General features: G+C 37.5%; 1 protein-coding gene and 2 long non-coding RNA genes across 29 annotated transcripts in view; 1 reads left to right on the top strand and 2 right to left on the bottom strand.

The window, feature by feature from the left end:
- The window catches only part of MCTP1 (multiple C2 and transmembrane domain containing 1), a gene marked incomplete at its 3' end in the record, with an annotated part of 425,829 nt that extends 409,104 nt beyond the window's left edge, over nucleotides 1-16,725 (top strand). For 26 of the 27 annotated variants that reach the window (XM_084882647.1, XM_084882645.1, XM_084882668.1 and 23 more), the window contains 4 exons: nucleotides 5,083-5,192; nucleotides 7,560-7,669; nucleotides 13,714-13,811; nucleotides 14,744-16,725. In XM_084882647.1, the coding sequence (XP_084738773.1) occupies nucleotides 5,083-5,192; nucleotides 7,560-7,669; nucleotides 13,714-13,811; nucleotides 14,744-14,815 (390 nt within the window). The remainder of the gene's footprint in view (nucleotides 1-5,082; nucleotides 5,193-7,559; nucleotides 7,670-13,713; nucleotides 13,812-14,743) is intronic. The other variant, XM_084882649.1, reaches the window with a different exon arrangement.
- Nucleotides 1-26,682, bottom strand: part of LOC311622019 — a 1,104,806-nt gene that overhangs the window by 502,518 nt on the left and 575,606 nt on the right. The window lies entirely within an intron of this gene.
- LOC311622018 lies at nucleotides 5,050-13,674 on the bottom strand. Its single transcript, XR_014794931.1, has 4 exons — nucleotides 13,013-13,674; nucleotides 7,841-8,097; nucleotides 6,949-7,215; nucleotides 5,050-5,382 (listed from the first exon to the last, which is right to left on the bottom strand). It is a non-coding gene; the product is annotated as an uncharacterized lncRNA (long non-coding RNA).

Genomic DNA, 26,682 nt, shown 5'->3' with positions numbered 1-26,682 from the left:
ATTTTCCTGAATGAACTAAGAAAGTTGTGCACCAAAACTATCTTTAGCATAAAAAATAAATCACATCAAACAAACATATTCCAAACACAATTGTACACTTTCTGCTGTGCGAGGCTATATTTGCTCACAGAAGAGCTATAGTCAATAATAAGTTATAACAGTTTCTCATAGCAAATATCAATCTTGTCACTTACCTTTTGCCAGAAGTTACCTAGCAAGTAGACTTGAAAGGAAAAGCAAAATTATGATCAAGATTAGCTCTTTGGCGTGGCAAGTCTGAATGCCTCATCTAGAAAATAAGTAAGGTGAACATACACCCTGGTTTGCTGGGACAGTTCCACATTAGCTAGTTCTGATGTAAGATTTTAACAATTGTCCCTGGTCCCCTTTCTGCCCCCCTCCCAAACCTTGTACACTCTTAAGACAATCTCACCCTAGAAAGTGAAATAACAATTTTATAACATTCATAACGCAAGCAAACTTTCTGTATACCTGCTGTGACTGATATAGCACAGGTGTTCAACAGATTCATTCTCTATAATGTCAACAGGGCTGACAATGACCACTTTGGCAGGCCCCACGTAGCATTAATTACCACTGTAGGTTGCATGAGGAGCCCACCCGCTCAATACACATCCCAACACCTATATTATTCCCATTTGGAACAGAACTGGTGAATGGGGGCACTTGTCATTTGGACTGAGATCAATGAATAGGATTTTCCAGATACGTAAAACTCTCCTATTGATTCTTTAGATCTTTAGATTTCCCTAAATATTGCAAAGCCAGGAAGAAGATACTTCTTGGGAAAAATATAGTTACTATCTGTTGTGATATGTGATAGTAAAATAGATGACTGTTAAGGAATCTTTGTATTTCAAGTTGCAGTTATTGATGTTTTATAAACTAAAATATAAGATTTTAAAAATTATATAGAATCATTAGAAAAAGTTGTACAATATAAATCTCAGTGTTCTCAGATTTATAGTTATAGCTCTTTTTTATGGGTAATTTTTTTTTTTACATCTTCAAAAGAAACCTTAATAATGCTTTTTTTTTTTTTTTTTTTTTTTTTAAACAACTAGTGTCACTACCAGGCCTCTGGATGATTAACTACCCTATGATATTTCTTTCATCCAAGCTGGTTTATAAAGGAAAGCAAAAACGACAATAAAAGAAATGTACCAATTTATTCTATACTAATAAAGTATTGAACATTAGTGAAAAAAGTATGAAATATTGGAATGCAACACAGAGCAATTCCATTACCCATCGCAGTTTTGGGTCCTATACCGTATATAAAGAGTAATTACTTCATTGGTTGGAGACCACAGTGGAGGAATATAGAATTTGATGAAAGAGATTTTAAAATAAAAATTCTATCCCAAAGCATTTGCTTTTCAAAACTTAGCCAACATTACAACTATCTTATTTTGGGTTTGGGTGGCAGGGGTGAGGAGCTGGGAGTGGGGTGAAAGTGCAGAAGAAACAAAGAATGAACAGATTTAAAAAACTCTTGAGCCATTAATTATACATCAGCACTTTAGATTTTAAAGTATATGTGAAATATAATCTTTGAGATGCCTTAATTAACACATCTTATTCATATGGGTTGTTTTCCTTAAATATTCTCTTTAAACAATATTTTGTGATTTCATATTAGTCTATCAATTGTATGTATCATCTTAGTGATTTTTACTTTATTATTATAAACAAAATTGCAGTATTTTTTTCAGGTACTAATTGAATATAGTGGAAATCCCATTCCTTGATGTCATATTTGTTGCTAATTTTTCCCCCCCTTAGCCTTTTACAATTATGATCTTAGGCATAATGTTTTTAATTTTATGAAACTTTTGCTGTCAGTTATTTCCTTGTTGATTTCCTTTACTGCTTATATGCTTAGAGAGTTGTTTCTCATCCCTAGGTCAGTAAATAATTTACCTATATTTTCTTCTGTTTTTTTAAGTCACCTTATGTTTCAATTTTTAATTAACCTAGAATACATTGGGCTATCTATTTAGGTGGATGCTAAGGTGGATTTTGGGCTATCTCAAATAGATTTGAGGCTCTATTAAGGTAGGAATCAACATAATTTTTCCCAAATAGTTAACACAATTACCAATAACATAATATTTCCTTCTTTATGATGGATTTTCTTGTGCTTTAATCATACACCAATCTCTCCTTCAGTGCTCATCTTTCATACTAAAATATTTAAAGATATAGTACAATAAATGCCTTCTCATTATTTCTGTTTCAAAAATTTCTTGGTTATCCTCATTCTTCTAAACAGATTTTGGATACACTTTATCATATTCTGAAATGAGAATATGATAAAGTGTATCCAAAATCTGTTTAGAAGAATAAATGAGGACACATTGGGATTTGCAAAATATTGCAAATATTTTGAGGACACTCCAGACATTTTGGGGTTTGCAAAATATTGCATTAAACCTGTACATTCAACTGAAAAAAAACACACCCACATTTTAAAAATATTCACTGTCCCGATGAAGAAACACAGTACTTCTATTTTCTTTATATAAAATCTGCACATGTATTAAGGTTATGTCTAAATATTTTATATATTTTACTATTAAGGAAATATTTTTCATCACAATTTCAAATAAGACATTTTTCTCAATGAGCTTTCACTGTATAATCAACATGCTTCAATTTCAGCTTGATTTATTCTGTATGTAGAAAAGTATTTATTAGAGTACTTTATTTCATAGACATAAATGAACTTAGCCAGTACTTGAGGACACTGAAGGCCATGAAGATGATTAGAGCACATAAATTTTTTAATTATGAAAAAAACTAAAAGGAACCACTGGCTATCCATTTTATTCTAAAGTGTAAAATTGCATAGGTGCAATTACACATTTATATTATTAAGAAGGGAAAAAAGACAAGAAATTGATTCACCCATGTCTGTAATGACAAGTAAAAGACGAAGAAAGTGGGGACTCTGAGAGTACTTAATTTTTCTCATACTTTGAGCCTAATGCACCTCATCTGCCTCATTGTCTGACAGTCCATTGTGGCATAAGCAAGGTGAATAATGTAGGCAGTATCTCCCATGGGAATTAAACTAAAAACAAAGGCTCTAAGTAACTGGTATCTAAAGATCATGTTATAAAACTGGTCCCCATGTCCTCAGTCCCACTGGACCCTGTTGTCCCTGGAGGCTGCATACCCACCTGTCAGTCACTTGCCCTTGGCTTTGAAGGTGGCAGGATGCCAGCCTCAGCCAAGTGTTCACAGTGCAAAGTGCTTCAGAGACTTCTCTGAAATGAAAGTCAGTATGTAAATGTGCAACATGACGACATTATTATTCTAGCTTCCTGGCGGCTTTCAGCAAGCACTGCCTGCCACATGAGGTCTCAAGTGTTCTGGCACAGTGTGCAAGCGTTCAAAAGAAGTTAAAGGAATGAAACTGGAGCTACATTTTCAGAGCTATTCAAGCTGGCATGGAGGAATGGAGTCATGGAATCAGGGTTGGATGGTCTCCACCAAACAGCCCAGGCGAGTGCCTGTGATGCCAGGCTACTAAGCAGAATTTTCAATCGTGAAAGGCCACCACTATTTCTTCCTCTGGGTCTAAAATTACAAAATGTACACACCTCCCCCAGGCTCACACCACTCTCTGGGTGCTCTCTGCTCAATCCTCATCCACCCGTTCCCTGGAGCACACCAGTTTGCTTAAATCCAGCACAAGTTTTAAAATGAAGAACTAAATACAAAAAAAGGAAAAAAGTTTAGTTAGAACCCCATTGTAGCAAAAGCTACTGTATGAAGCCCATGGCTATTATTTTTAAGAGGGGACAGGCTTATTGTATATCTCATCTGTCTTTGGTACTATCCTAGAAAGTGACCACTTAGTGATCTAAAGATATATGCACCCCTACCTTCATAGCAGCACAATTTACAATAGCTAAGATTTGGAAACAGCCTGAGTGCCTATCAGCAGATGAGTGGATTAAAAAACTGTGGTACATCTATACAATAGAGTATTATGCTGCGTTAAAAAAGATAGAATTCTTACCATTTGCAACAACATGGATGGAACTGGAGAGCATTTTGCTAAGTGAAATAAGCCAGTCAGAGAAAGGTGAATTTCACATGATCTCACTCATTTGTGGAATATAATGAACATAAACTGATGGACAACAACCGATCCAGAGAAAGAAAAACATTGATCAAACTGTCAAACCTGAGAGGGAAGGCAGAGGAGGATGGCGGGAAGGGAGAGAGATCAACCAAAGGACTTGTATGCATGCATATAAGCCCAACCAATGGATACAGACAACAGTGAGGTGAGGACATGTGTGTGTGTGTGTGTGTGTGTGGGGGATATATTACTTCAAAGAAGGGGGAGGGAGAGAGAGAAACATGAATGATGAGACAATCATTGATTGGCTGCAACATGGAGGGAACTGGAGAGCATTTTGCAACAACATGGATGGAACTGGACTTACCACCGTGGGGATGCACCTGGGTATATGCCCTGACTGGGAATCAACCAGGAACTCCTGGTTCAAAGGTTGATGCTCATCCACTGAACCACACTGACTGGGCAACCTTGTCATTTTTGTTTGCAGTTTTCATTCCTAACAGGTCCTCTAGTTTGTACCCAGCAGTTTCTGCTGATGAAATATCTGAAGCTAAAACCAAACTCAGGTGTGGGGGTAGTGGGGTCAAAAAACAAGGTCTACTAAATAGTGAGTCATGGTGGGTCCAGGGTCAGCGCAGATCCTGGTTGTGGTCATTCTGTGACATGACCTCTCTTACATCTTTATACCTTCTTTCCCTTGGCTGACGTTTTTCTGTTCATCAGGCACCAGCAACAGAGTCTGAGTGCCCTGCTTCACAGCTACCTTTATACTAGCACGGGTCCACAATACTGGCTACTCATCCTCCTTCCCCTCCCTTTACATCCTGAAATTCTCACAGGCTTCTTGTATGTAAGAGACATAGAGTTTAAGTTTAAAAATGTAAGACAGGAACAATGCAAAGAATACAAGCACTGAAGAATACCATTTCTCATACAGAACTTCTCTCTTTATTATATTTTAGGACAGTGAAAAGAAAGGGTTTATAAATAAAATCTATGCCATCCAGGAGGTATGCATCAGTGTCCAGAACATCCTAGATGAAGCGGCTTCCTTAGGCGAAAGGATAAAGAAGTAAGTGATGCTGACACATGGACCCTGGCCTTCTGTGGAGACAGAGTGTCCATTTGTTTCTCAGGAGGGTGAAATGCCAATTCGTTTTGGCAGGGGACACTCCTTCTGGGTGATCTATTGCTCAGTTTCATCATCATTTACTTTGTTTCTGTCAGTCTTTGGTTCTATGAAAGTTCTGTCAATTTCCTTCCTGAAATTTAGAACATATTGGTTGGAAAGAAATCATATTTCTTTGGAGAAATAACACCATTCTAAATTTTAGCACATTTTCACAGTGAAAGACTTTGTTCTTAAACAGAATATCAACTCAAGATAGAAAAAAATAAACTAAGCAAAAATGAAGATTTCAGGTAAGGAAGACACACGTTTTATTGTTGGCTGAGCTATATGTTTAAATTAATTTAACATTTTTTTTAGTCATATTATATATAGCATCCTACCAAAATATACTTTTAAATTTGTGTATTTATATAGCTAAGATATTATAGGTGAAATAAACTAATGCTTGGCCATTAAAAATTTGGATGTTTTTAAAAAATTGCCTTAGCAAATATCTAATGTAAAATTAAGAAACATTCTTAATTTTATATTACTGTGTTTTACTTGAAATACTTTAAACTGTTTTAAAAAGTAGATTAATTATAAAAATGTGATTTACAACTGATTATCAGTAGAAATATACTAAGGCCCCATACTAGAAATATACTAAGGCCCCATACTACTACTGAACTATGTAAAAACTGGCCCACTCAAGAAAGGGTGCTGTATATCCGGTTAAGCCTACGTTTTCATAGTTTCATATATCCACTCATTGTTTACTGTTCATAACCCAAAGTGTTCTGCAGATTTACTCCTTGGGCATACAGAGTATTTGAGGAGTACGTTATTTAAACTAAAGGTGTGAGTTATTCATTTATTTCCTTTGATCTCTCAAGGGATGAGTCTTACCTCATGTCCTTTTTTTGTTTAATACATTTCCACACATGCATAGATGCTGAGTTTCCATGTTCTCATATCACATTAGACAGAACAGCCTCCCTCTCCCAAATGTGCCTCGAAGCAACGGTCAGTCTTAAGACTTCTGAAAATTGATTCCCACCTCTTTTCCCTTCGTTTTTTTCTCTATCTCTCAGAGTGTTCCCCTGTTCTCCACACCCTGTCCATGAAGGACATGGTGAAGTCCTAAATGGGGCCTTTCCCTACTGAGTGTTGTCCTTTCTCTGAGGTACACTGGGTATTGCCTGATGGCAGCATCTCACTGATACCAGAAGACCTGGGTCAGCTCTCTGGTCAGGCTAGTGAATGCCTGAGGGAAAATGGTTCTTAATCCCTCTGGGTGCTAGGAGACCTCAGAACAGGTGCTGGCTAGAAAACATGAAGGTCAGTTGAAGCCTAGGACCAGATCATGGCTATGGACCAACCTTTGGTAAACAGGGTTTTGCAGAACTTCCATAGGTACAGTAATGATACAAGTATAGGCTGAGGTGCAGCCATTTTTTCTGCACAATCTTTTGAATATTAAAAAGAAAAATCCCTTATAGTCACACGTAATATAATACATATATTCAGAAAACAGCTTCAGAAGCAATATTTAAGTACAAAGTGAAAAGCCTCTATAATTGCATTTATTATTCCTTCCACAACTTTCTTGAATGGGGATCATATTCTAGATTCCTCAATGCATTGTGGAAACAGAAAAGAACAGCCTTGTTTCCCCTGACATTAGCTACACTAGTAAGGATGCTTGGATACTTACTCTTCCAAGAGGAGAAAGAACGAACACAGGGAGCCTTTCAGGGAAGCTGCCCAGAAGAAGGGTTTTCTGAGGGAAGAGCCAGTTGCCCTTGCACAAGGAGCAGTGTGATGGATGGCTCTGAGCTGAGCCCCAGGAGAGCAGGCAGACCCTCAGCCTTCTGTTCTCTCCACAAGCAGCAAGAGCAAGGGAGGGAAGACAGGATTCTTTACCTACAGGTCGCTCACTCTGGCCATGGGAGGAAAATGATCAAGTCCAAAAATCCAGGCCCTAAAGGCAATTGAGAACAAGACAATCAGATTGATTAGTAAACATTTGATTTAGGAAGACAATAAGCAAGCCATATGCTACAAAACTAAGGAACCACTCATAAGTTATGCTGAGACACAGTACTGGAAGAAAAGCTCTTAATAATCATCCTTTACTGGATCAAAAACTGCCCAGGACAAACCCCACTCCAAGTGAATATAACACACATCACCAGGAAATTAGAACAAAAAACACTGACATTTATCCCCATCATGTACAATTTCTTATTTCGTTTAAATACCTTTTGAGGCCTCCTCCCTTCCTGATAAGAAATGCTAGATTGCTAATGTTAACCTCTCATGCAGTACTTTCAACTGGACGGTCCCATTCCTAAGCTGGCTGGCCATCGTCGCCCTCTGTGTGTTCACAGTCGTCCTGTACTTCATTCCACTGAGATACATTGTCCTTGTCTGGGGTAAGTAAAGCCTTTTTTTTCCTTTAACTGTCTTAGCTGCTAAGAACAAACTATTTTTAAGGGATGAATTATACTGTCAGTAGTTCCGTATATTTATGGTCATGAAGCTACTCCATGATGAAAAGAGACAGGTCGGTTAAAAATCACAACAGTATAACGATTTAAGTTTACCTGCAAAATGCATTTTTCTTATCTGGCACCATAGGCTCCATCATACTATAAACAGGTAGCTGTGCAGATTCTTCATACATCAAAGAGTAGTTCTGTCTAGATATCACTCTGATTTATTTTCACCACTTATACGTAAACAGAGGCGTTTCGAGCCATATGGTGCATTCAGGACAATATGCTTTTGAGCTATGGTGCTTTGTCTTGTGGAAGTGTCTGTAAACATGGTACCATATACAGCCACCTGTTAAAGAGGTCACCTGTAGGATACAGAAAAGGGTCCGTCATTGATAGGCAGCTTAGGAATAAGAAATCTGCTTTGTGTGTACTAAATAAGAATGCTTCTGCAAAAACCCCCTTTAAAAATATTTTTGGGTCCTAATTTTTAATACAGTTATGCCACATGCTAATAGTTCTCGTGTACCAAGTTTCAGCATTTTTAAAAAAATATATATTTTAGTGACTTTGTACAGAGAGGAAGGGAGAGAGATAAGAGAGCTAGAAACGTCAATTAGAGAGAAACATCGACCAGCTGCCTCCTGCACACCCCCCACTGGAGATGTGCCTGCAATTGATGTACATGCCCTTGACCGGAATTGAACCTGGGATCCTTCAGTCCACAGACTGACGCTCTGAGCCAAATGGCTTCGGCAAGTTTCAGCATTCTCCCTCCCCCCTATATCTGACAAACTCTTTGTTTGGAAAATTCTTAATCTCCAAGATTGACTAAAATGTAAAACTATGACATTAATTACATAGATACATGCAAATACACACACATGTATACATATTATATATAGACTAGGGGCCCAGTGCATGAATCCGTGCAGCCTGAAAGGAACTGTGGGTCCTGAGGCTGTAATAGGCTCAGAGGCAGGTCTCGCCCAGCCCCTCCTGCCATGGTCCCCAGTTCCATCTGCCACCACTGCTCCCACATGCCAACAGCACCAGCCCCATTCACACCTGCTGATGGTGCAGAGCGATGGAGGCCAGCACCAGCAGTGGGTACAAGCGGCAGCTACTGTCCTGATAGCCCGTCAGAAGCAGGGGAAAGTGGAGAAGCCCTCAGGGGCGATCAGGGCCTGTAGCCGCTGCTTGCACCTGCTGATGGCACTGAGTGGTAGGGACTGGTGCTGTGCACCGGAAGTGGGTGTGAGCGGCAGCTCCAGCTGTGGGTTTGAGTGGGTCCAGCGCTGGCAGCAGGTGCGAGTGCCGGGAGGGATCGCGGCATTCAGGAGCAAAGAATTTTCAGTAATCACTAGCAGCTCATCCTGATAACACCAACTGGTGCTCTGCCTTGGTCTGGCACTCCTGCTCAATCATCTCACAGCAGCCAGTGGCCGCCATGTCCTGCGCCCTGGTGGTCAGCGCACATCATAGTAACCAGTTAGGTCTATTTGCATATTAGACTTTTATTATATATTTCATTTACCTGGCTACCAGCACCGGTTTTCTTCCAGCACTTGGGACCCAGGCCTTCGCTCTGGCCAGAGGACCACTCCTGTAACTCCCTCCGCCCCCCTCCCCCCCATCCTCCTCATAGCAGGCGTCCTGCCCTGCCCTGCCCTGCTCACTGCTCCACACCTGGAGTGGCTGGGGGCAGGGCTGCTGCCATCTTTGTCCTGACAATTTGCATATTCCCTCCTGATTTGCTGGTGGGTGCTGCAGTGGTAAAGTCAATTTACACATTTCTTTTTATTAGTATAGATATGCACACACAGAGACTGGGTAGAAGTAGAATTCCCTACTTGCCCCTGATCTCCACACACCTAAGATTGCTAAACTTATACAAAATGCGGAGAACTGAAATGGGCCTTAACTCCAGACAACATGTGCTCATACTGACAACAAAAAGATCAAAGAATGTTTTTTTTCTTTTTAAGGCTTTAAAGCACTATACTGGAATGAAGGGAGTCAGATGCCTAAGTCCTCCACTTTTAAGATTTCTTTCTCCCTAATATTTTCAGCCTATCTTTCTCTATCATAAATATGTCCTCTTACCACTTATCATAACCTTACCTCTGTATCTTAGATAGGGAGAGAGGGGTAATGGGAATAGAGACTATTTGTTTTTTCTTAATTTCTATAGTTTAAAGGAACAGTTTCACCTAAGACAGTACTTTCACTATGTTGGGGAAAAGGCATTTTCCACCAAGTTCTTTTTCCCTAGTTTATGTTCCAGCCCTCATCTTGCATTCCTTTCTCTGATATTTAAAACAGATGCTCTTATTGTGAAGGAATTAGAGTAGAGCATTTGGCAGTTATTACCTCTAACCAACTGAGGGCCACTCCTGCCATCTAGGTTTGATAGGTGGTCAGTCTGGTTTCGTTTGCCAGTCTGGTTTCGTTTGCCAAAGTTTCCCAGGCTCCTGGAAGCTGGAGCCTATGGCAGATGTCTGGCTCTAACTTGGGAGCCACTGGCTAGCTGTCTTAAACGTAATTTTTAGAAAATTTGTTTGAGCCTCTTGTTTCATTCAATGAAATAAAACAAAAACAGTATTCCTTTAGTGGTAAGTGATTGCTGAAATATTAACCAGAAATTTCAAAGGGGCCTATGGGGACACAGGAAGAAAATTACTCTGCTGCATACTCTCAAGAAGAGCCACAATGTTCTAGTTTATGGCTCAGGTTTCACCAGACTACTGATTTCATATACAGTTGTTTATCGGTATATATTTCAATGTGCCTATGTTTGGTAATTTAAGTGCAATCCTATATAATAAAAGCCTAATATGCTAAGTGTCTAGTTATCTGTTCAACCAGTCAAAGTGTAATATAATATGCTAAGGCCATTCAACAGCTTGCTCTGACCTGCACTGATCACCAGGAAGCAGACACTCCGACCAGTAGGTTAACTTGCTGCTGGGGTCCGGCTGATCAGGACTGAGTGAGACAGGCCGGACACACCCTGGAACCCTACCATGGTCCTTCCCCAGCCCTGATCATGCACTGCTAGGGTCCCTAGGCCTGGCCTTCGCCCTCTTGCAATCTGGGACCCCTCGGGGGATGTCCGTTTCAGACAGATCCTGCGCAGGCCAGGCTGAGGGACCCCGCTGGTGCACAAATTCATGCACTGTGCCTCTAGTATAAATTTAAAAGAATAGACTTGTCTCATTGAAATTCTACATTATAACACAGAATATGTAGAATAGATACTTCTAAGTTTTATACATTATTTTGACATTTCACCTGCATTGACCCTTTATCTACACCAATTCTCCAGGTAGTACAGAGGATTAACTAATGAGTAACTTAGCATAGGTAGATGAGTAACTTAGCATAGGTAGATGTTGTTTATCTCTAATGATTCTTGGCTATTGTGATCCAAATGAGTCAATCATGGCAGCATCTTTTGCAAGAATTTAATGTACACTTCTTGTAATTTAAAAGAAAAAATGATTTCTAAAAATCCCAATGCCAGATAGAAACATTTTTTTCTTGTGATTAGAACTTTTAAAATGTACTTTTAGCAACTTTCAAAAATGCAATTACAATATTATTAACCATAGTCACCGTGGTATTCATCAAATCCCCATGACTTATTTATTACTGGAATTTTGTACCTTTAGCCCACTATCCAATCCCTTCTTCTAGTAACCACCAATCTGTTCTCTGGATCTATGAGCTCGTTTTTGTTTTAGATTCCATGTGTGAAATCATACAGTATTTATTTTCTCAGACTTATTTCACTTAATATAATGCCCTCAAGGTCCATCCATGTACTTAGAAATGGCAAGATTTCGTTCTGTTTTTATTGTAGAATAACATTCCATTATATATCACATTTTCTTTATTCATTCATTGGTTAACACTTTGCTTGTTTCCATTATTTTGGCTATTGTAAATAAGGCTAAATGAACATGCAGTGCATATATATTTTTGAGTTAGTGTTTTATTCAATTAAATACTCAAAAGTGGAATTGTCTGATGATACTGTAGTTCTATTTTTAATTTTTTGAGGAACCTTCATACTGTTTTCTGTAGTGGTTGCACAAATTTACAATCCCACCAAGAGTGTACAATGGTTTTCTTTTCTCCACATTCTTGCCAATACTTAACTTTAAAAAAAAAACACACACACACACAAAAAACAGGTTTGTCATTTTGGTTTTGATTTGTATTTCCCTGATCAGATTCCTGTTGGCCATCTGTATGTCTTCTTTGGAAAAATTTCTATTCCAGGTCCTAGCTCAAAGAAGATATACAAATGGCTCAGTTGGTTGGAGTCATCCCATATACCAGAAATTGTTGTGGGTGTTCTCCCCGATCCAGGCATATACTAAAGCAATCCATCAATGTGTGTTTTTTTTTTATCTCCCAACATCAATACAGTGAAGACACACACACAAAGCATCACAATGAGATAATACCTTACACCAGTAATAACGGCTATTGTCAACAGGACAAGAAATAACAAATACTGATGTGGATGTGGAGAAACAGAACTTTGGTGCACTATTGGTGAGACTGTAAATTGGTATAGGCACTACAGAAAACAATATGGAAGTTCTCCAAAAAATTAAATTAGAGATACCCAGAAGTGGAATAGCTGGATTATATGGTATTTATCTAAGGAAATCCAAAATGCTAATTTGAAAAAACATATAAATAATGCTAAAATGAACATATATAATAGTCAAGACATGAAAACAACCTAGGGGTCCATCAATAAATTATTGGTACACATTTATATAATGGAATATTAATCAGCCATAAACAGGAATGTAATCTTGCTGTTTGAGTCAACATGAATGGACCTAGGGAGTATTATGCTATATATACTTCCTATATATAGTAACACTGCTGTGTTATATAAAGGAAAGTTGTTAAGAGAACAGATACTAAGTTCTCATAGCAAGAAATGTTTTTCCTTTGTTTTGTAGCCTTAAGATAGATGCTAAGTAAGCCTACTGTGATAATCATTTCATATGCTATACACCTTAAAACTATATAGTCAAGTATGTCAATTATTTCTCAGTAAAACTGGAAGAAAAAAAAGCTAATTAGTTTGGGGGCTTCTCTCTCACGTATTAAGTCTTAACAATTGGGGATGCCTGATCTGGGTTTCAAATCCTAAGCTCCTCAGGGAGAAGCTCTGGATTGGAATTCTCTCCAGACCGAGGTGCTGCACCGGGGGTGGGGTTTATGGTGACATTGTGCCGCAGACTCTCCTACCTGTTTCCACGTGGCCTTTTCTTGTTCGTCCAATGTGTAATATTCACTCAGCCAGTTTTCAGAGAAAGTTTTTCCATAGCAACTGTAGATCTGGTGTGTTTATCGGAGTTCAGGATCCTTTTATACCACCATCTTCAAAGCTGCTGTTGTTTTTAAGCTGGTGATAAATCCTTTTCCATTTAAAGTAACTTTGAAATAAAATCAAGGTCTTCTACACATTTATCCTGCATAACAGTGACAACTTTCCCAACCGCTCCCCCCACACCCCTCCACAACACACACACACATTTTATCTTTTGAAAAAGAGAAAATCAATAAATGAGACTTCTTGCCTTAAAAACAATCCCAATCAAAATGCAGGAAGTAAATTTTCATCATAGATGGGACACTGAAGTATAGTAACACTGAGGGGAGGGGAAAAGAGAAGCAAATAAGGTCACTGACTATTCTTGCCAAGTGCCTTTTTTTTTTTTTCTACAAAAGAAGTCACTAAAATACAAAGAGAAAGACAGCAGCCATTGGGTTGGGAAAGAGAGAGGTAGGGTTTAGAGAAGGAAGAGACACAGCTGGATTTATTGGTTTATTCAAGGCTAAAGAGCAGCTTAATCTACAATAGATTTTTGAATCACTTTAATACATTTGCCAGAAATATGTTTTCTATAACAAACTATGGAGATTTCAATAATCTATCACTTTTTTAGGCATCAATAAATTTACAAAAAAGCTTCGGTGTCCCTATGCAATTGACAACAACGAACTGCTTGACTTCCTTTCCAGAGTCCCTTCAGATGTACAAATGGTATGTAGAGTTCACTATTATTACTACTAGTTTAATGTAGGGTAGCATTAGTTTTTGAAATTAAAAGGATATAAAGTTAAAGGTTTTAAAGAGACAGGTAAAGTTAATAAAGCCTGTAGTTGATCATGCTATTGAGAAATTTAGCCTACTTGGGGTGCTCACCTAGCAGAACTCAGGAGAATGGGAGGGGTTGCATCAAGGACCTACCAGAGCCTTCAGGGACAGGGAAGGTTCAGCTGGAGACTGAAGGGAAGTCACCATTACCTGAAGGGAGGAAACAGGAATATTAGATGATGAAAGCAAAGTGTGCCAGTGGACATTTGGCAGAAAAACTCTTCTTCGCACAATCTGCACAAATGGAATGAATTTTAAAGATGCATATTTAAAGTCAGTGAGTGGGGGAGAAGGCGTTTTGAAGACTGGAGCATATCTCAATTCTTTAAAATTCTTTCAGGTTAATAAATGCCCATTAATCAACACCCCTTAATCAACTATTTTCAGAGTAAAATGAGAAATGTTTTTATCAAAATCTTAAAACTGGGTTACAGTCATACCTTTTTCCGTTGTTCCAGTTGAGTTTTTATTTAGTGTCAGCATGAGAGTGAGCTGGATATTAAACCTATATTAAATAATCATCTGTAAAGAACCATTATCCATCCCTTCAAAATAGATGAGGAGGTTTTGCTTTTAATGTTATGTCTTATGGACAGTGAAAACCCAAGTCTGTTACCAGAGGTCACGTTGGGGCTCTCATGTAGCTTCTGGCAGGATTTCCCTCAGACTCTTGCTGTATCACTCTATTGTTTTCTGTATCCCAGCTGCATCTCTCATACAGCTTCCAGAGTGAGCACTTTTCCCCTCCAAGCAGTCTTTCCTTCCTTTGCCAGAAAGTGGCCACCTGACCAGTCTTTCTCTGAACTCTGTTTAAACAGGTGCAATACCAAGAACTGAAACCAGATCCCTCTCACAGCCCATGTAAAAGGAAGAAAAACAATCTTGGCTAGCTAGCTCCCAGCACTGAGAAGACCAGCATCTGTTTGGGAAGATAAAAAAGCCTTCAAGCCTCAGCAGCATTTCCTTTCTTTCTGCTATTTATTTTACCTCTTAAAAAAATGATCGTGAGAATTTGTAAATAGTGTATAAGGGCATATGTCTTTGAACATATACTTCCATTGTACAGAATCAATTTGATAAAAAAGTTTACTGCTGTAATGAAAACCTTGTTAGTGATGGCTAATAATATAACACACTGGAATAACAAATGTAAGAATGGTAACACTGGGAGATACACACTTCTCTAATTACAAGTAGAAGAACCAGATTAGATTAAATGCTTTGTTTTGCCTGATTAAGTCTTTTACATACATGTTAAAGTTTTCTTCATGTGACTATTTTTTATCTGAAAAGTACATTACAGTTTTCTATGTTTTACACTATTTGAAAGGGAGGAGGGAGTCCCAAGACGTGAATAATGGAACAGATGCATTTCAATTTCACATAAATTCTGATTTCAGATCCTGACATTTATTCCTGAGCAAAGTATTTAGCGATGATTAGGCTGACTTTAGCTAATGAATGAAGTACGTATATAAACCCCTCAAAAGAATCTTCTATACTCTGAAATCCTACAAAGAAAACTTTCCTTCTATCATTCCATCTAAAACCTTAAAATCCCTACAGGATTATACATAAATACTGCCAGGTTTATAAATGAATGCCTATCTGAGTTTTTATACCTACCACTACTTTAATTTGTATCAAGTTAGAAAATTAGCAAAATTTCAGTAAACATACTATAGCAAACTAAATCCATACTGCTTTTGGTGTCAGATTATACCCCTGAATATCTAAAATTATTTAATACTCACATGTTCTCACAGAAAAAATGTTATGTGCTTTCTCATTAGATTACTGAAATCTTTAATGCATACTATGATTTTTGTTATTAGCGTGAATTGTAATGTAGAGGAGAATGCAGTGTGCTAAATGATATGCCAGTGTTTCATTACATTAATTTATAGGAAAAAAATAATCATTCTTGAAAATATGAATGCATGAAAATCTATTTTGTAAAATAAACTGCTTATGGGGAGGGGGAGTTTGCCTTTAAAAAGATTTCACTACTTACTATAGAATCTATATTTAAAAATTGCATTCCCAAGACTCTTGTGGTAGTTTTTCTATCTAGCTTCAAGTAAGTGTACCTCTGGAAAGAGAAATAATTTGGTGAGAATGTCTTACTACTTCCCCTCTGACTTGGTAGGGGATTAATCTTGCCTAAAATTGCTACAGAATGTTTTGCACTACTTTATTAATAGAATGAGAAAGGGTGAAGATGGGGATTATATTAGAAAAATGTAGAAAAGACTGAAGCAAGAAACATATATCTCTAAATTCTTTAACAATAAATTATATCTCATCAAAGCTGATTTTTTACAGTATTTTTATTTTAAAGCTATGTTGTTAAATACTATTTCTTATGATAGAACTATTTTGATCTGTTTATACACTATGGTTGAAAGATTGTCAATTAAATCCCTTTCTATAGAAAGGCTTTGACCTCAAGCTCCATTTAGTGCATCATGTTTGTAACGACATGCTTATATTCGCATACCATCACTCTATGTTGCAATATTCCATGAAGTTGATGTTACTATAGAAAGTTTGTTGATAGGATAATTTGTTTGAAATTATCTTTGATTATATCTTGTGTGAGGTTTACATTTCAAGCTGACAGTGTCTGCTCAAATGTCTATAAGCCTGATATTCTACGACCCCAGATGTACCTAGTGGATAGTAACCATTAATGGATGATTAATTTTTGTTTCATTCTATTAAATTTCAGATGTTTAATTCGATGGCAATGTTGCCTATATCTTCACTGCATTAAATAAAAAACCTTTTCTAAATATAATCAACATTTCTTTTTTTTGGTGGCTGAGGGAGGATTGTGTATATATTCTTATAAGTGTCACTTAGATAAACTCATGTTTGGTTTGGACATATAAGGCTTTCCCCAAATCCTGGACTATTAATAAAATTCAATACCTTCTGAGGGGTGAGCATCCAAGGAAGCTGACAGAGGAGTAAGAACTATCTGGAGGCGTGAAAGTGATATTCTTAGGAATCTTCATTGCTTTTAGAAACTACTACATTCACAGGCTAAAAGCGAGACTATGTCTAGTAAAACTTTTAACTCTTTCCCCTTCGTGAGGGGTTTACAGAGCTGTTTAACTTTAGTTTTGAGAGATTTGCCACGTAAATATTTCAAGATGTCTGACACCTACTTAGAGGGTTAAATACAGAAATCATGTGAAGTACTAAATATATTCCTTAGTATTTTTTTAGTGAGTCAACTCATTGAAGGTCATTCATATTCCAACTATGATACTTGGTAAGAAATGCATATCTTAACTTTTTTTCATCTATAAAAAGAACTTAGTACTTCTGGTTCATTTTGGTACTGTTCCACGAACTCAAATTGATAGATTCTGTAGGGATTACAAAATATTTTTGAATCATTCTATGCACAAGGAAAATCTGAATAGACAGATTCTTTAGATAACTTTGCTTTGTGGTACATTTATTGATATCACCCCAATGATGCTGTCTTAAAATCGATCCTGGAGCTAAAGTATAGTGAGAGCAAAATTTAATTGACATATTTATGAAAGTATCTTTTGTATTTAAAAGTGAAGAAAACTTAAGTGGTAAGCTCTCTTACTCATAGGAACTTTTCTTCCCCCATTTTAATATCAATATCTAAATGTCCCTAATACTGAATATAGTTTACTCTTGTATTAATAAGTCTTACTCTGAAGCTTTTAGTTTCTACATTTGTTAAATACTGTTTTTGACTTTTGTACTCATTTAGCTTAAAAACAAACAAACAAAATATACGGTATATGTAAGCAGCTACTGCTCTAGAAAAACAAAGATAGCCACCATTACACTTTTTGCAAAAGCCTCAGGTTATTATTAATACTTATTTTAAATTCTGGAACTTATTGAATGTGAGTATATATGGACAGATGCCTATTCATTTGGTTAGAATTTCTAGAATCGGCCTATTCTAACTGCTCATACAAGTGTAAATTAAAACCACAAGAAAATAACATAATGAATACTTACAATAGTGTCATTCCTTTAAATTATAATTCTCTTTCCTAGGATGACTGGTATAACACACTGAAGACAACAACAACTCATAAACTTAATGTAACCTCTTATACCTCAGGCTTTTTACATTTGTAGAATGGCAATAACATAATATTTATTCTAGCTGAATCTGAGATTTAAGAAATATCAAGGAAAATCTCTCATTATGTAAGAACATTATGGAAATAAAAATGTCCAAAGTGATCACATGCTATTGAAACTAACACTATAAAAGGTTTGCTGAAAACATAATTTTTACATATGTACTTTTACCAGGGGTTCTGGATTAACCCCCAACCCCTACCCTAAAAGGTGAAACAACCAAATATATAATTGGTCTCAAATAAGTTTCCAATTATTGGGATCTCTTGCCGAAACCGGTTTGGCTCAGTGGTAGAGCGTCGATCTGCGGACTAAAAGGTCCCAGGTTCAATTCCGGTCAAGGGCATGTACATTGGTTGCGGGCACATCCCCAGTGGGGGGTGTGCAGGAGGCAGCTGGTCGATGTTTCTCTCTCATCGACGTTTCTGGCTCTCTATCTCTCTCCCTTCCTCTCTGAAAAAATCAATAAAATATATTTTAAAAAAAATTATTGGGATCTCCCATCCTTCACACTCAAAACTGGCAATATAAAACTGTTCTATGCACAAACAATATTTTTGTAGACAGGTTTATTTATATTTGGTTGTGTCTCCATATGTCACTGAAAAATTATATGACTCCATTTTTAAAAAGGAAACCAAATAGCACAGCTGCTCTGGTCAATTAACAGTGTTATTCTAAACCACGGGTGGGGAACCTTTTTTCTGCCAATGGTCATTAGATATTTATAACATCATTTGAGGGACATACAAAATTATTAACTTAAAAATTAGTCTCCTATATTTGGTCAAACATTAATTAACTCACCCCTAATACCTTGGCAGGGCCAGATCAAATGATTTCGAGGACCTTATAGAGCCTGTGGGCAGGACATTCCCCACTCCTGCAAGTTGAAACCTTTTTTTATCAAGCTAAACAAATAGTTATGAAAGTAGCTTTGTGCCCAAGTATTTTTAGTTTAGCAAAAATAAAGTAATTCTCCCAAAGAGAAAAGGAATGACTAACCTGAAAGTCAATGAGCAAATCTTCAAACCATCAGGAATGCATCTGATGAAATACTGAGATCTGGTTGAGTATGGCTGCTTCTGCTCATGCTTCTAAGGCAAGGTAATGAGATAAGCTTAGTTCCACTTTTTAGTCAAAGGCAAGCTTCATTGCCAAAAGTCAACTTGAGGCATGTTATCTTACCAGAGTTCAAAATGGTAACAAGTTTAGGGGAAATGCTACCTGTATACTGAGAGCTGCACACCTGGCCCCAACCACTCTTCATTGTCTCTTAATTACAGTGAAGATAAATTATAGTTACAGCTGGACCAGAGGAAAAAAAAATGAGGGGGAGGAAATGCCATTACTTGTTCTAAGTTTAGAGATCTTCTTTTAATAACGCTACTCAAATAAGTGAAAAACTTTGAACTCTACATCATCTCCACAAAACATCCTTTTACATAATAGAACGACAATTACCAGTCAAAATTTGTGTCTAACATGTGACACTGGAACCATGGAAAACATTTTATTGCTGTCAAATTTGATAAAGATTTAACTATCTATTTTCTACTATACAGAGAGAGATGTTGGTGATTTTGTCTTTGTTTTATAATAAGGGATGTAGCTCACCCAAGTTCTGACCCAACCCTACATAATGGCATACCTATCACTTACCTTAGTCCTAGAACTCACAGACTTCAGATTCCATTAACACGGAGAATTAGCAAACCAAAGCAGGGTTTTTGAAGCACATGGGAACCCACCTGAACCCACATACTATGAATGCTTGGTGTAGTTTAAAACAGACCAACGTGGTGTTCCACTTTATTTGAAGTTGTCGAACATGACTTTATACATTTCCTTGTAGGATGAAAAAATGCATTTTCAGGTATAACAGAAAAACTTTTTTTTTTTTTTTTGGGGGGGTCCTGTTATCACAAAACATTCAGCACTTAATAACCAAGAGTCAGGAACCTGACTCTTGTGGGGTAGGGTGCCAGGTACACACCATCCATTTTAGTGGCACTCTGATGCTGACACAAAGAACAAACACCAAGTTACCTGATTTCCCACGATCTCTTATGACTGTGATACAACCCTGGCAAGCAGGTGAGAAATCTCCTCCTTAAAAAGACCTTGATGTGATCTTCTCTCCAGCATTCTCTAATTATGTAGGCAACAATGCATTTATATAAAACAACTTTGAAAACAGTATATTTTCATTGTACTACTTAGAACAGTACCTTATAAGAAGCTGTTTCCCTGGCCTTCACAGAAAAGGGGCAAAATAAGAACCACTGGAGGACTGTGGCAAGATACTTTGACTCAGATTTCAGTAGATGGCTGGCTGTCTGTACCTGCACTGATGTTGTAAATAGTAAGATCTATATTAAAAAGTAAATGTTGCCCTAACCAGTTTGGCTCAGTGGATAGAGCGTCGGCCTGCGGACTCAAGGGTCCCAGGTTCGATTCTGGTTAAGGGCATGTACCTTGGTTGCGAGCACATCCCCAGTGGGGGATGTGCAGGAGGCAGCTGATCAATGATTCTCTCTCATCGATGTTTCTAACTCTCTATTCCTCTTCCTTCCTGTCAAAAAATCAATAAAATATATTTTTTAAAAAGTGAATGTTTTGCAGATCTATGATGATAAAAGAAAAAAACAATTCTCAATCCTATATAATAAAAGCCTAATGTGCAAATTGTCTCCCAGACCGGGAATTTGATTGGAAGTTTGACCCAGGGAGGGGCCGGCCAGCCAACTGCCTGTGGCCCCTCCACCCAACTGGCCCTGCCCCGGCCAGTGGCAGCAGGCAGCCTGGGCAAGGAGGCCCCGGCTGGCTGGCGGCTGGCAGCTGGCAGCCGCTAGGGAACCTACCCATACACAAATTCTGTGCACTGGGCCTCTAGTTTAATAATATAGTAGTGAACTCCTTCCAAAGTCATTTAAGGTACCACCTTTGGTAAGTGTAGAAATCATTTAATCTTACTGTCTCACTGCTATTTAGTGTTGAATCTGAGAGAGGGGGAAAAAACCACCACCCACCAGAGGACAAGTAATTTTGAGGTTCCATGAATACTTCTAAAATCAGAAAAGGTGATAGTGAAAACATGTTATCATGAATTTTAACCTTTGGCAACTTAAGAATCCCACTAAGGAGTCATGACTTACCAAACATGGTGAGGCAAATACTAACAAGGAATTACAATGAAGATTAAACAAGTATATTAGTGACAAGATAAACCAGATTTATTCCCAAAGGAGGGAAATACAGTATAAGTGTGTTATTTGAGATCTGTATTAGGTGATACTATGTTTAAATAAATCTACAGCCGAAACCGGTTTGGCTCAATGGATAGAGCGTCCCGGGTTTGATTCCGGCCAAGGGCATGTACCTAGGTTGCGGACACATCCCCAGTGGGGGATGTGTAAGAGGCAGCTGATCAATGATTCTCTCTCATCGATATTTCTAGCTCTCTATCCCTCTCCTTTTCTCTCTGTGGAAAATCAATAAAATATATTTAATAAATAAATAAATAAATAAGTAAGTAAGTAAGTAAATCCTACACTGAAGAAAAGTGGTATATCTTAAAATATATTTTAAAAATCCAGTAGATGCCAGTTTAAATATGACACCTTTAGAAAATTTCAGGACTGATCCTCTTACCTATATCAGGAGTGCTGCTTTAAAAAACAAATTGTCTATTGGTATTAAAAACAAATATAAGTTTCATTACAAAAATTTGGAGAAGTGAAAATGAAATATTAAAAATTATATCACAAACACAACCATTATTAGCAATGCATTCGCTTACGATCCTTTCCCGTGTCACTTTACTTAGATCATATTTTAATTACATTGAAAGCTTCTCTTTTTAAAAAAATAACTAAAATTAGTCAATAAAAATATAATTGAGGAACCAATTCAGCCTCTTTTTTCCAGCCACTTTCTGAAAATGACTTTGAACCTTCCCTTAAGACCGTTTCCTCCTATAACATGACAGTATGAACTCAAACGTAGTCTGAAGAGTAAAAGAACTGAAATCAGGAGAAAATAAAAATGAGTAACCTAGATTTGCCTAAACTTGAGAAGACTGAATATACTAGTCAAAATATCCTATTTCTGATGTCACCATTAAAACTGATATTTTTCTTTTTTTTTTTTTTTCTATTGAATTTCACCTAAAAGACCCTGCCACAAAAGAATTACCTTCACCTTTGGTATATTAAACATTATTAACAATTTTTCAAAGACATAATTTATTCCTGAGATTAGATTTATCTATATTTCTTATATCTGATTTTATACCTTTCCTAACTTCTCAATATATTAAACATCTAAAAATCTTTACCTTTTTAATTCCTTTAAATCAGATTGATTCCTACCCACTTTCCCCTTCATCCCTTTGCCCAGTTTTTATTACAATTCTTTTTAGTTTTCATAAAATGCTCTTTAAAATGCACATTTTAATTCTACCAAATTTCAGTTATTGCTCTAATTTTGTCTCTAGGATGAAAAAAAAAGAAGCAATCCAAAATTTTAAAAAGTGCATTTTTAGGATGAAGTAAAAACGAAGAAGTAAAAAACAAAAACCTATTATAAATCAAACAATTCTGGTCACTAGAAAAATTTATCAGTGTCATGACATAAACCATTGCTGACCTAACCTTTAAGTTGAGAAGTACTGACAACAAACTAAGTTCTTTTATATCTGTCACCACTTTAAGATTAATGATTTTATTCAACATGACTATTTCATTTGAAGACAAGAATGGAGAATCATTGGAAATTTTAGTTCATCTACTATTAAGATAAATGATAGCATAATCGGTATAAATTCAAAGCTGGACTCCAGATTTTCAGTTCAGTACAATTCACCTGCTGGAAGTGCTAAGCACATCTTTTAAAACTGTCCGTTCTTTGGTAGAGCTAAATCATATGTTCCAAAGGAGTTAGCCATTCTCTATTAATGTGTAACACCCATTATGCATTAAAGTTCACTTGATCCAATTTAGATACTTTTGAAAGGAAGTAAATTAGATTTACCAAATCTGAATTGAACAGTCTATAAAGCTTTGGGGTCATAATAAAAAAAAAATGGTGGAAATAATTCTATTTTAATTGGAGACAGCTTATGTTTAAATAAGGAACTTTTATTACCTTTTTCGGTCTATGTTAAAGGCAATATTATATAAATAATGTTATATACTTACTAGAGGCCCGGTGTACAAAATTTGTGCACGGGGGTGGATGGGTCCCTCAGCCTGACCTGCACCCTCTCCAATCTGGGAGCCCTCAGGGGATGTCCTACTGATGGCTTAGGCCTCCTCCCTGTGGTTCTCTATTCCCTGCAGACCTGCCTGCTTGTCACCACCACAGGCTCTGGTATCTGCTCTCTGTGGGGGCCTGCTTGCCGTTTACAGGTGTGGCCACGGGCAAGCAGGACCCTGCTATCTGCTTGCTGTAGGGGTCCTGCTGTATGTTCTCTGGCTTGCCATTGCGTCCAGGGGCAAGCAGGACTCTGTTGTTCTTGGCGAGAGGCAAGCAGGACCCTGCAGTCTGCTCTCTGTGGGGGGCGGGGGGGGGAAGTCTGCTTGTCCCTCACTGCGGCGAGAACTAAAAGGACAACTCGGGTGGGGCTGAGGAAACTGGGTGCTACCAGCTTTGTGATGGAATGAGGGTCAATCTGCACATTCCATCTTTATTAGATATAATTAGAAATATATATAATTAGAAATATGTTTATATTAAGATTAATATAAGTATTATATACTAACTAGAGGCCCGGTACACGAAATTCGTGCACAGGGGTGTGTGTTCCTCAGCCCAACCTGCACCCTCTCCAATCTGGGACCCCTCAGGGATGTTAGACTGCTGGGCCTAAACAGGCAGTGGGACATCCCTCTCACAATCCTGGACTGCTGGCTACCAACTGCTCACCTGCCAGCCTGATTGTCCCTATCCGCTTCTTCTTGCCAGCATGATCACCCCCTAACCACCCCTCTGCCAGCCTATGATGCCTAACTGCTCTTCTGCTGGCCTAATTGTCCCCAACTGCCCTCCCCTGCATATTCCTTCTTCATTAGATAAGGGTTTTTCTTTAACATATTGGACAGCCCTAACTGGTTTGGCTCAGTGGATGGAGCAACAGTCTGCAGATTCAAGGGTCCCAGGTTTGATTCCAGTCAAGGCCATGTACCTTGGTTAGGGGCACATACCCAGTGGGGACTGTGCAGAAGGCAGCTGATAGATATTTCTCTCTCATGGATGTTTCTAGCTATCTCTTCCCTTTCTGTCTGTAAAATAGCAATAAAAAATATATAAAAACAGAAACAGTTAAGATTCCTCCATATCTGCCTGGCTGGTGTGACTCAGTGGCTGGAAACCCAGGCTGGCCAGGAGGGGATACCACGTGGGTCTGGTGCCGCTGCCGGCCTGAGACCCCAGGCGGGGGGTGTGGACGCAAACTGCTGCTTGGTGCTGGAGCATTCGCAAGTGGCTGCATGCGGGGTGGGAATGTCCCCATGTGACCACAGATGTCCCCGCCCTGCCCCCAGCCTCATGGCGCCTGCACTCATAGGCTCTGAGTGGCCAAGGGTGTTCTGGGACCCCTGCCACTCAGGCCTATGGGCCTACAGGCTAGGAGCAGCCAGGGTCCGGAGGATGTTCCCGGGACCCAGGCCAATCAGCGCCTGTGTATGCAAATTAACCTCCATATTCATTGGGTTAATTTGCATACTTGCTCTGATTAGCTGTGGGTGTAGGGAAGGTACAGTCAATTAGCATTTTCTCTTTTATTAGTGTAGACTAGTTTTCATAATAAGTAGTTACTCTGCTAATTATACTGTTTGATCATAATCCAGTTAGTAGTTTAAAAACCAGATGATTTTCATTTGTTTTAAAAATGAAAATATATGTGTATATCCAACAGCATAGACAGCATTAAAAAAATCAGTTAATTGTATCTAATACAAAGGGTTATATATATATATTTTAAGATTTTCACGTTTGTTGTTTTTTTTTTTAAAATATATATTTTATTGATTTTTTACAGAGAGGACGAGAGATAGAGAGCTAGAAACATCGATGAAAGAGAATCATCGATCAGCTGCCTCTTGCACACCCCTACTGAGAGTGTGCCCGCAACCAAGGTACATCATGCCCTTGAATGGAATCGAACCTGGGACCTTTCATTCTGCAGGCTGACGCTCTATCCACTGAGCCAAACCGGTTTCAGCAAGATTTTTATGCTTTTTTAAAAATGATAGTATAAGTTTATATATAACCAAAAGTACATAGCTATGCTAATAAAAAATATTTACAGTACTGAATTCAAATATAAAAGTATTAAAAATATATTTATATATCAAATATGCAAAAAATATAATTTTACTGGTAATTTATAAGTACATCCAAAGAGCCAATTATCAAGAAGCTTCTTTTTAAAATAATTTATAATAGAATTTTCCCGCTCTAAAAATTCACGTCTCAAGAAACAGATGTTTATGGGTCTTTGTTGCTTGGTGTTTTTATAAACTGGAAAAATGATTAAAAATATTTTGGGAAAAAAAAACAAAAAAAAAAAGGAAAAAGAAAAAATATTTTGGATGTTCTCAAATATTAGTATTTACTTGAGAGAGAAAACTCTTTTCTAAACATCTAAAATCAATGATGTCAAAATACCTTACATTTGTTTCTTCTGAAAAGGTATTCCGTTAGTATTTTTAGGATTTGTAGTATCTTGAATGATGGATGCCTAGAACTAAATAAAAAAGTACCACAATCTTTTGTAATTAAGTAGTCTAAAAATATTTAATTGTATATCAGAGCAAGCGACCACCAAAATATATCCTCCCAAAATTCATTTTAACATACATGGTGAATCTTTTGATAAATTGATTCACAAGAAATAGTAGTTAACTGTTGCATTTCTCCAGTTTTGACATCAGCAGCCATTAATTTCAAGGATGCCATCATTGACCTTTCTAACACTATCCACATTTGTTATAAAAACAATTATCATTCTGAATTCTGCAAACTGCACGTCAAAAAGAGGTGTGACTGGTGTGCAAGCCACAGGATAAATGCCTGAGGGAAGGAATGCCTCATGTCACTCAAAGATGACCCCTTCCTACTGATTAAGGAACAACAGTGACAGGCTCTCATCAAGTTCTTCACTTAACTGGAAAGGTGTGTAAAGTCATATGGATTGCACATTCCACCAATGATTTTTTCACATGGAGATATTCATTTCAGTGTCTATAACAGCATAAACAAAAACGACAAGCATTTCCTGGCATTTATATAAACTATACTAGCATTAATGCATTTGTGTTTACCTAGGAATGAGTACTAGTTCATTAAGAATGCAAAAGCATGCCCTATATTCTATTCACTCTAAAACAAAATTACTAAAAATTATACTGATCGAAGCATTAAACTACTATACCTTTGTAATATTCACATTTAAAAACTAAAACAGGGCACCATTAATTAAATTTTAAAAATGTGTAAAACTGGAATTAATTTATTCAACAGCCTATACAGAAGACAATAAAACTAAATATTTAAGGCCAGTTTACCTTCCTGGACTATAAGCTTTCCTCCTTTCATTGTGGACAGC

The sequence above is a fragment of the Pipistrellus hanaki genome, assembly GCF_964339955.1.
Source record: "Pipistrellus hanaki genome assembly, chromosome: 4".
Classification (NCBI taxonomy): Eukaryota; Metazoa; Chordata; class Mammalia; order Chiroptera; family Vespertilionidae; genus Pipistrellus; species Pipistrellus hanaki.
This window is presented reverse-complemented; position numbering and strand designations above follow the sequence as displayed.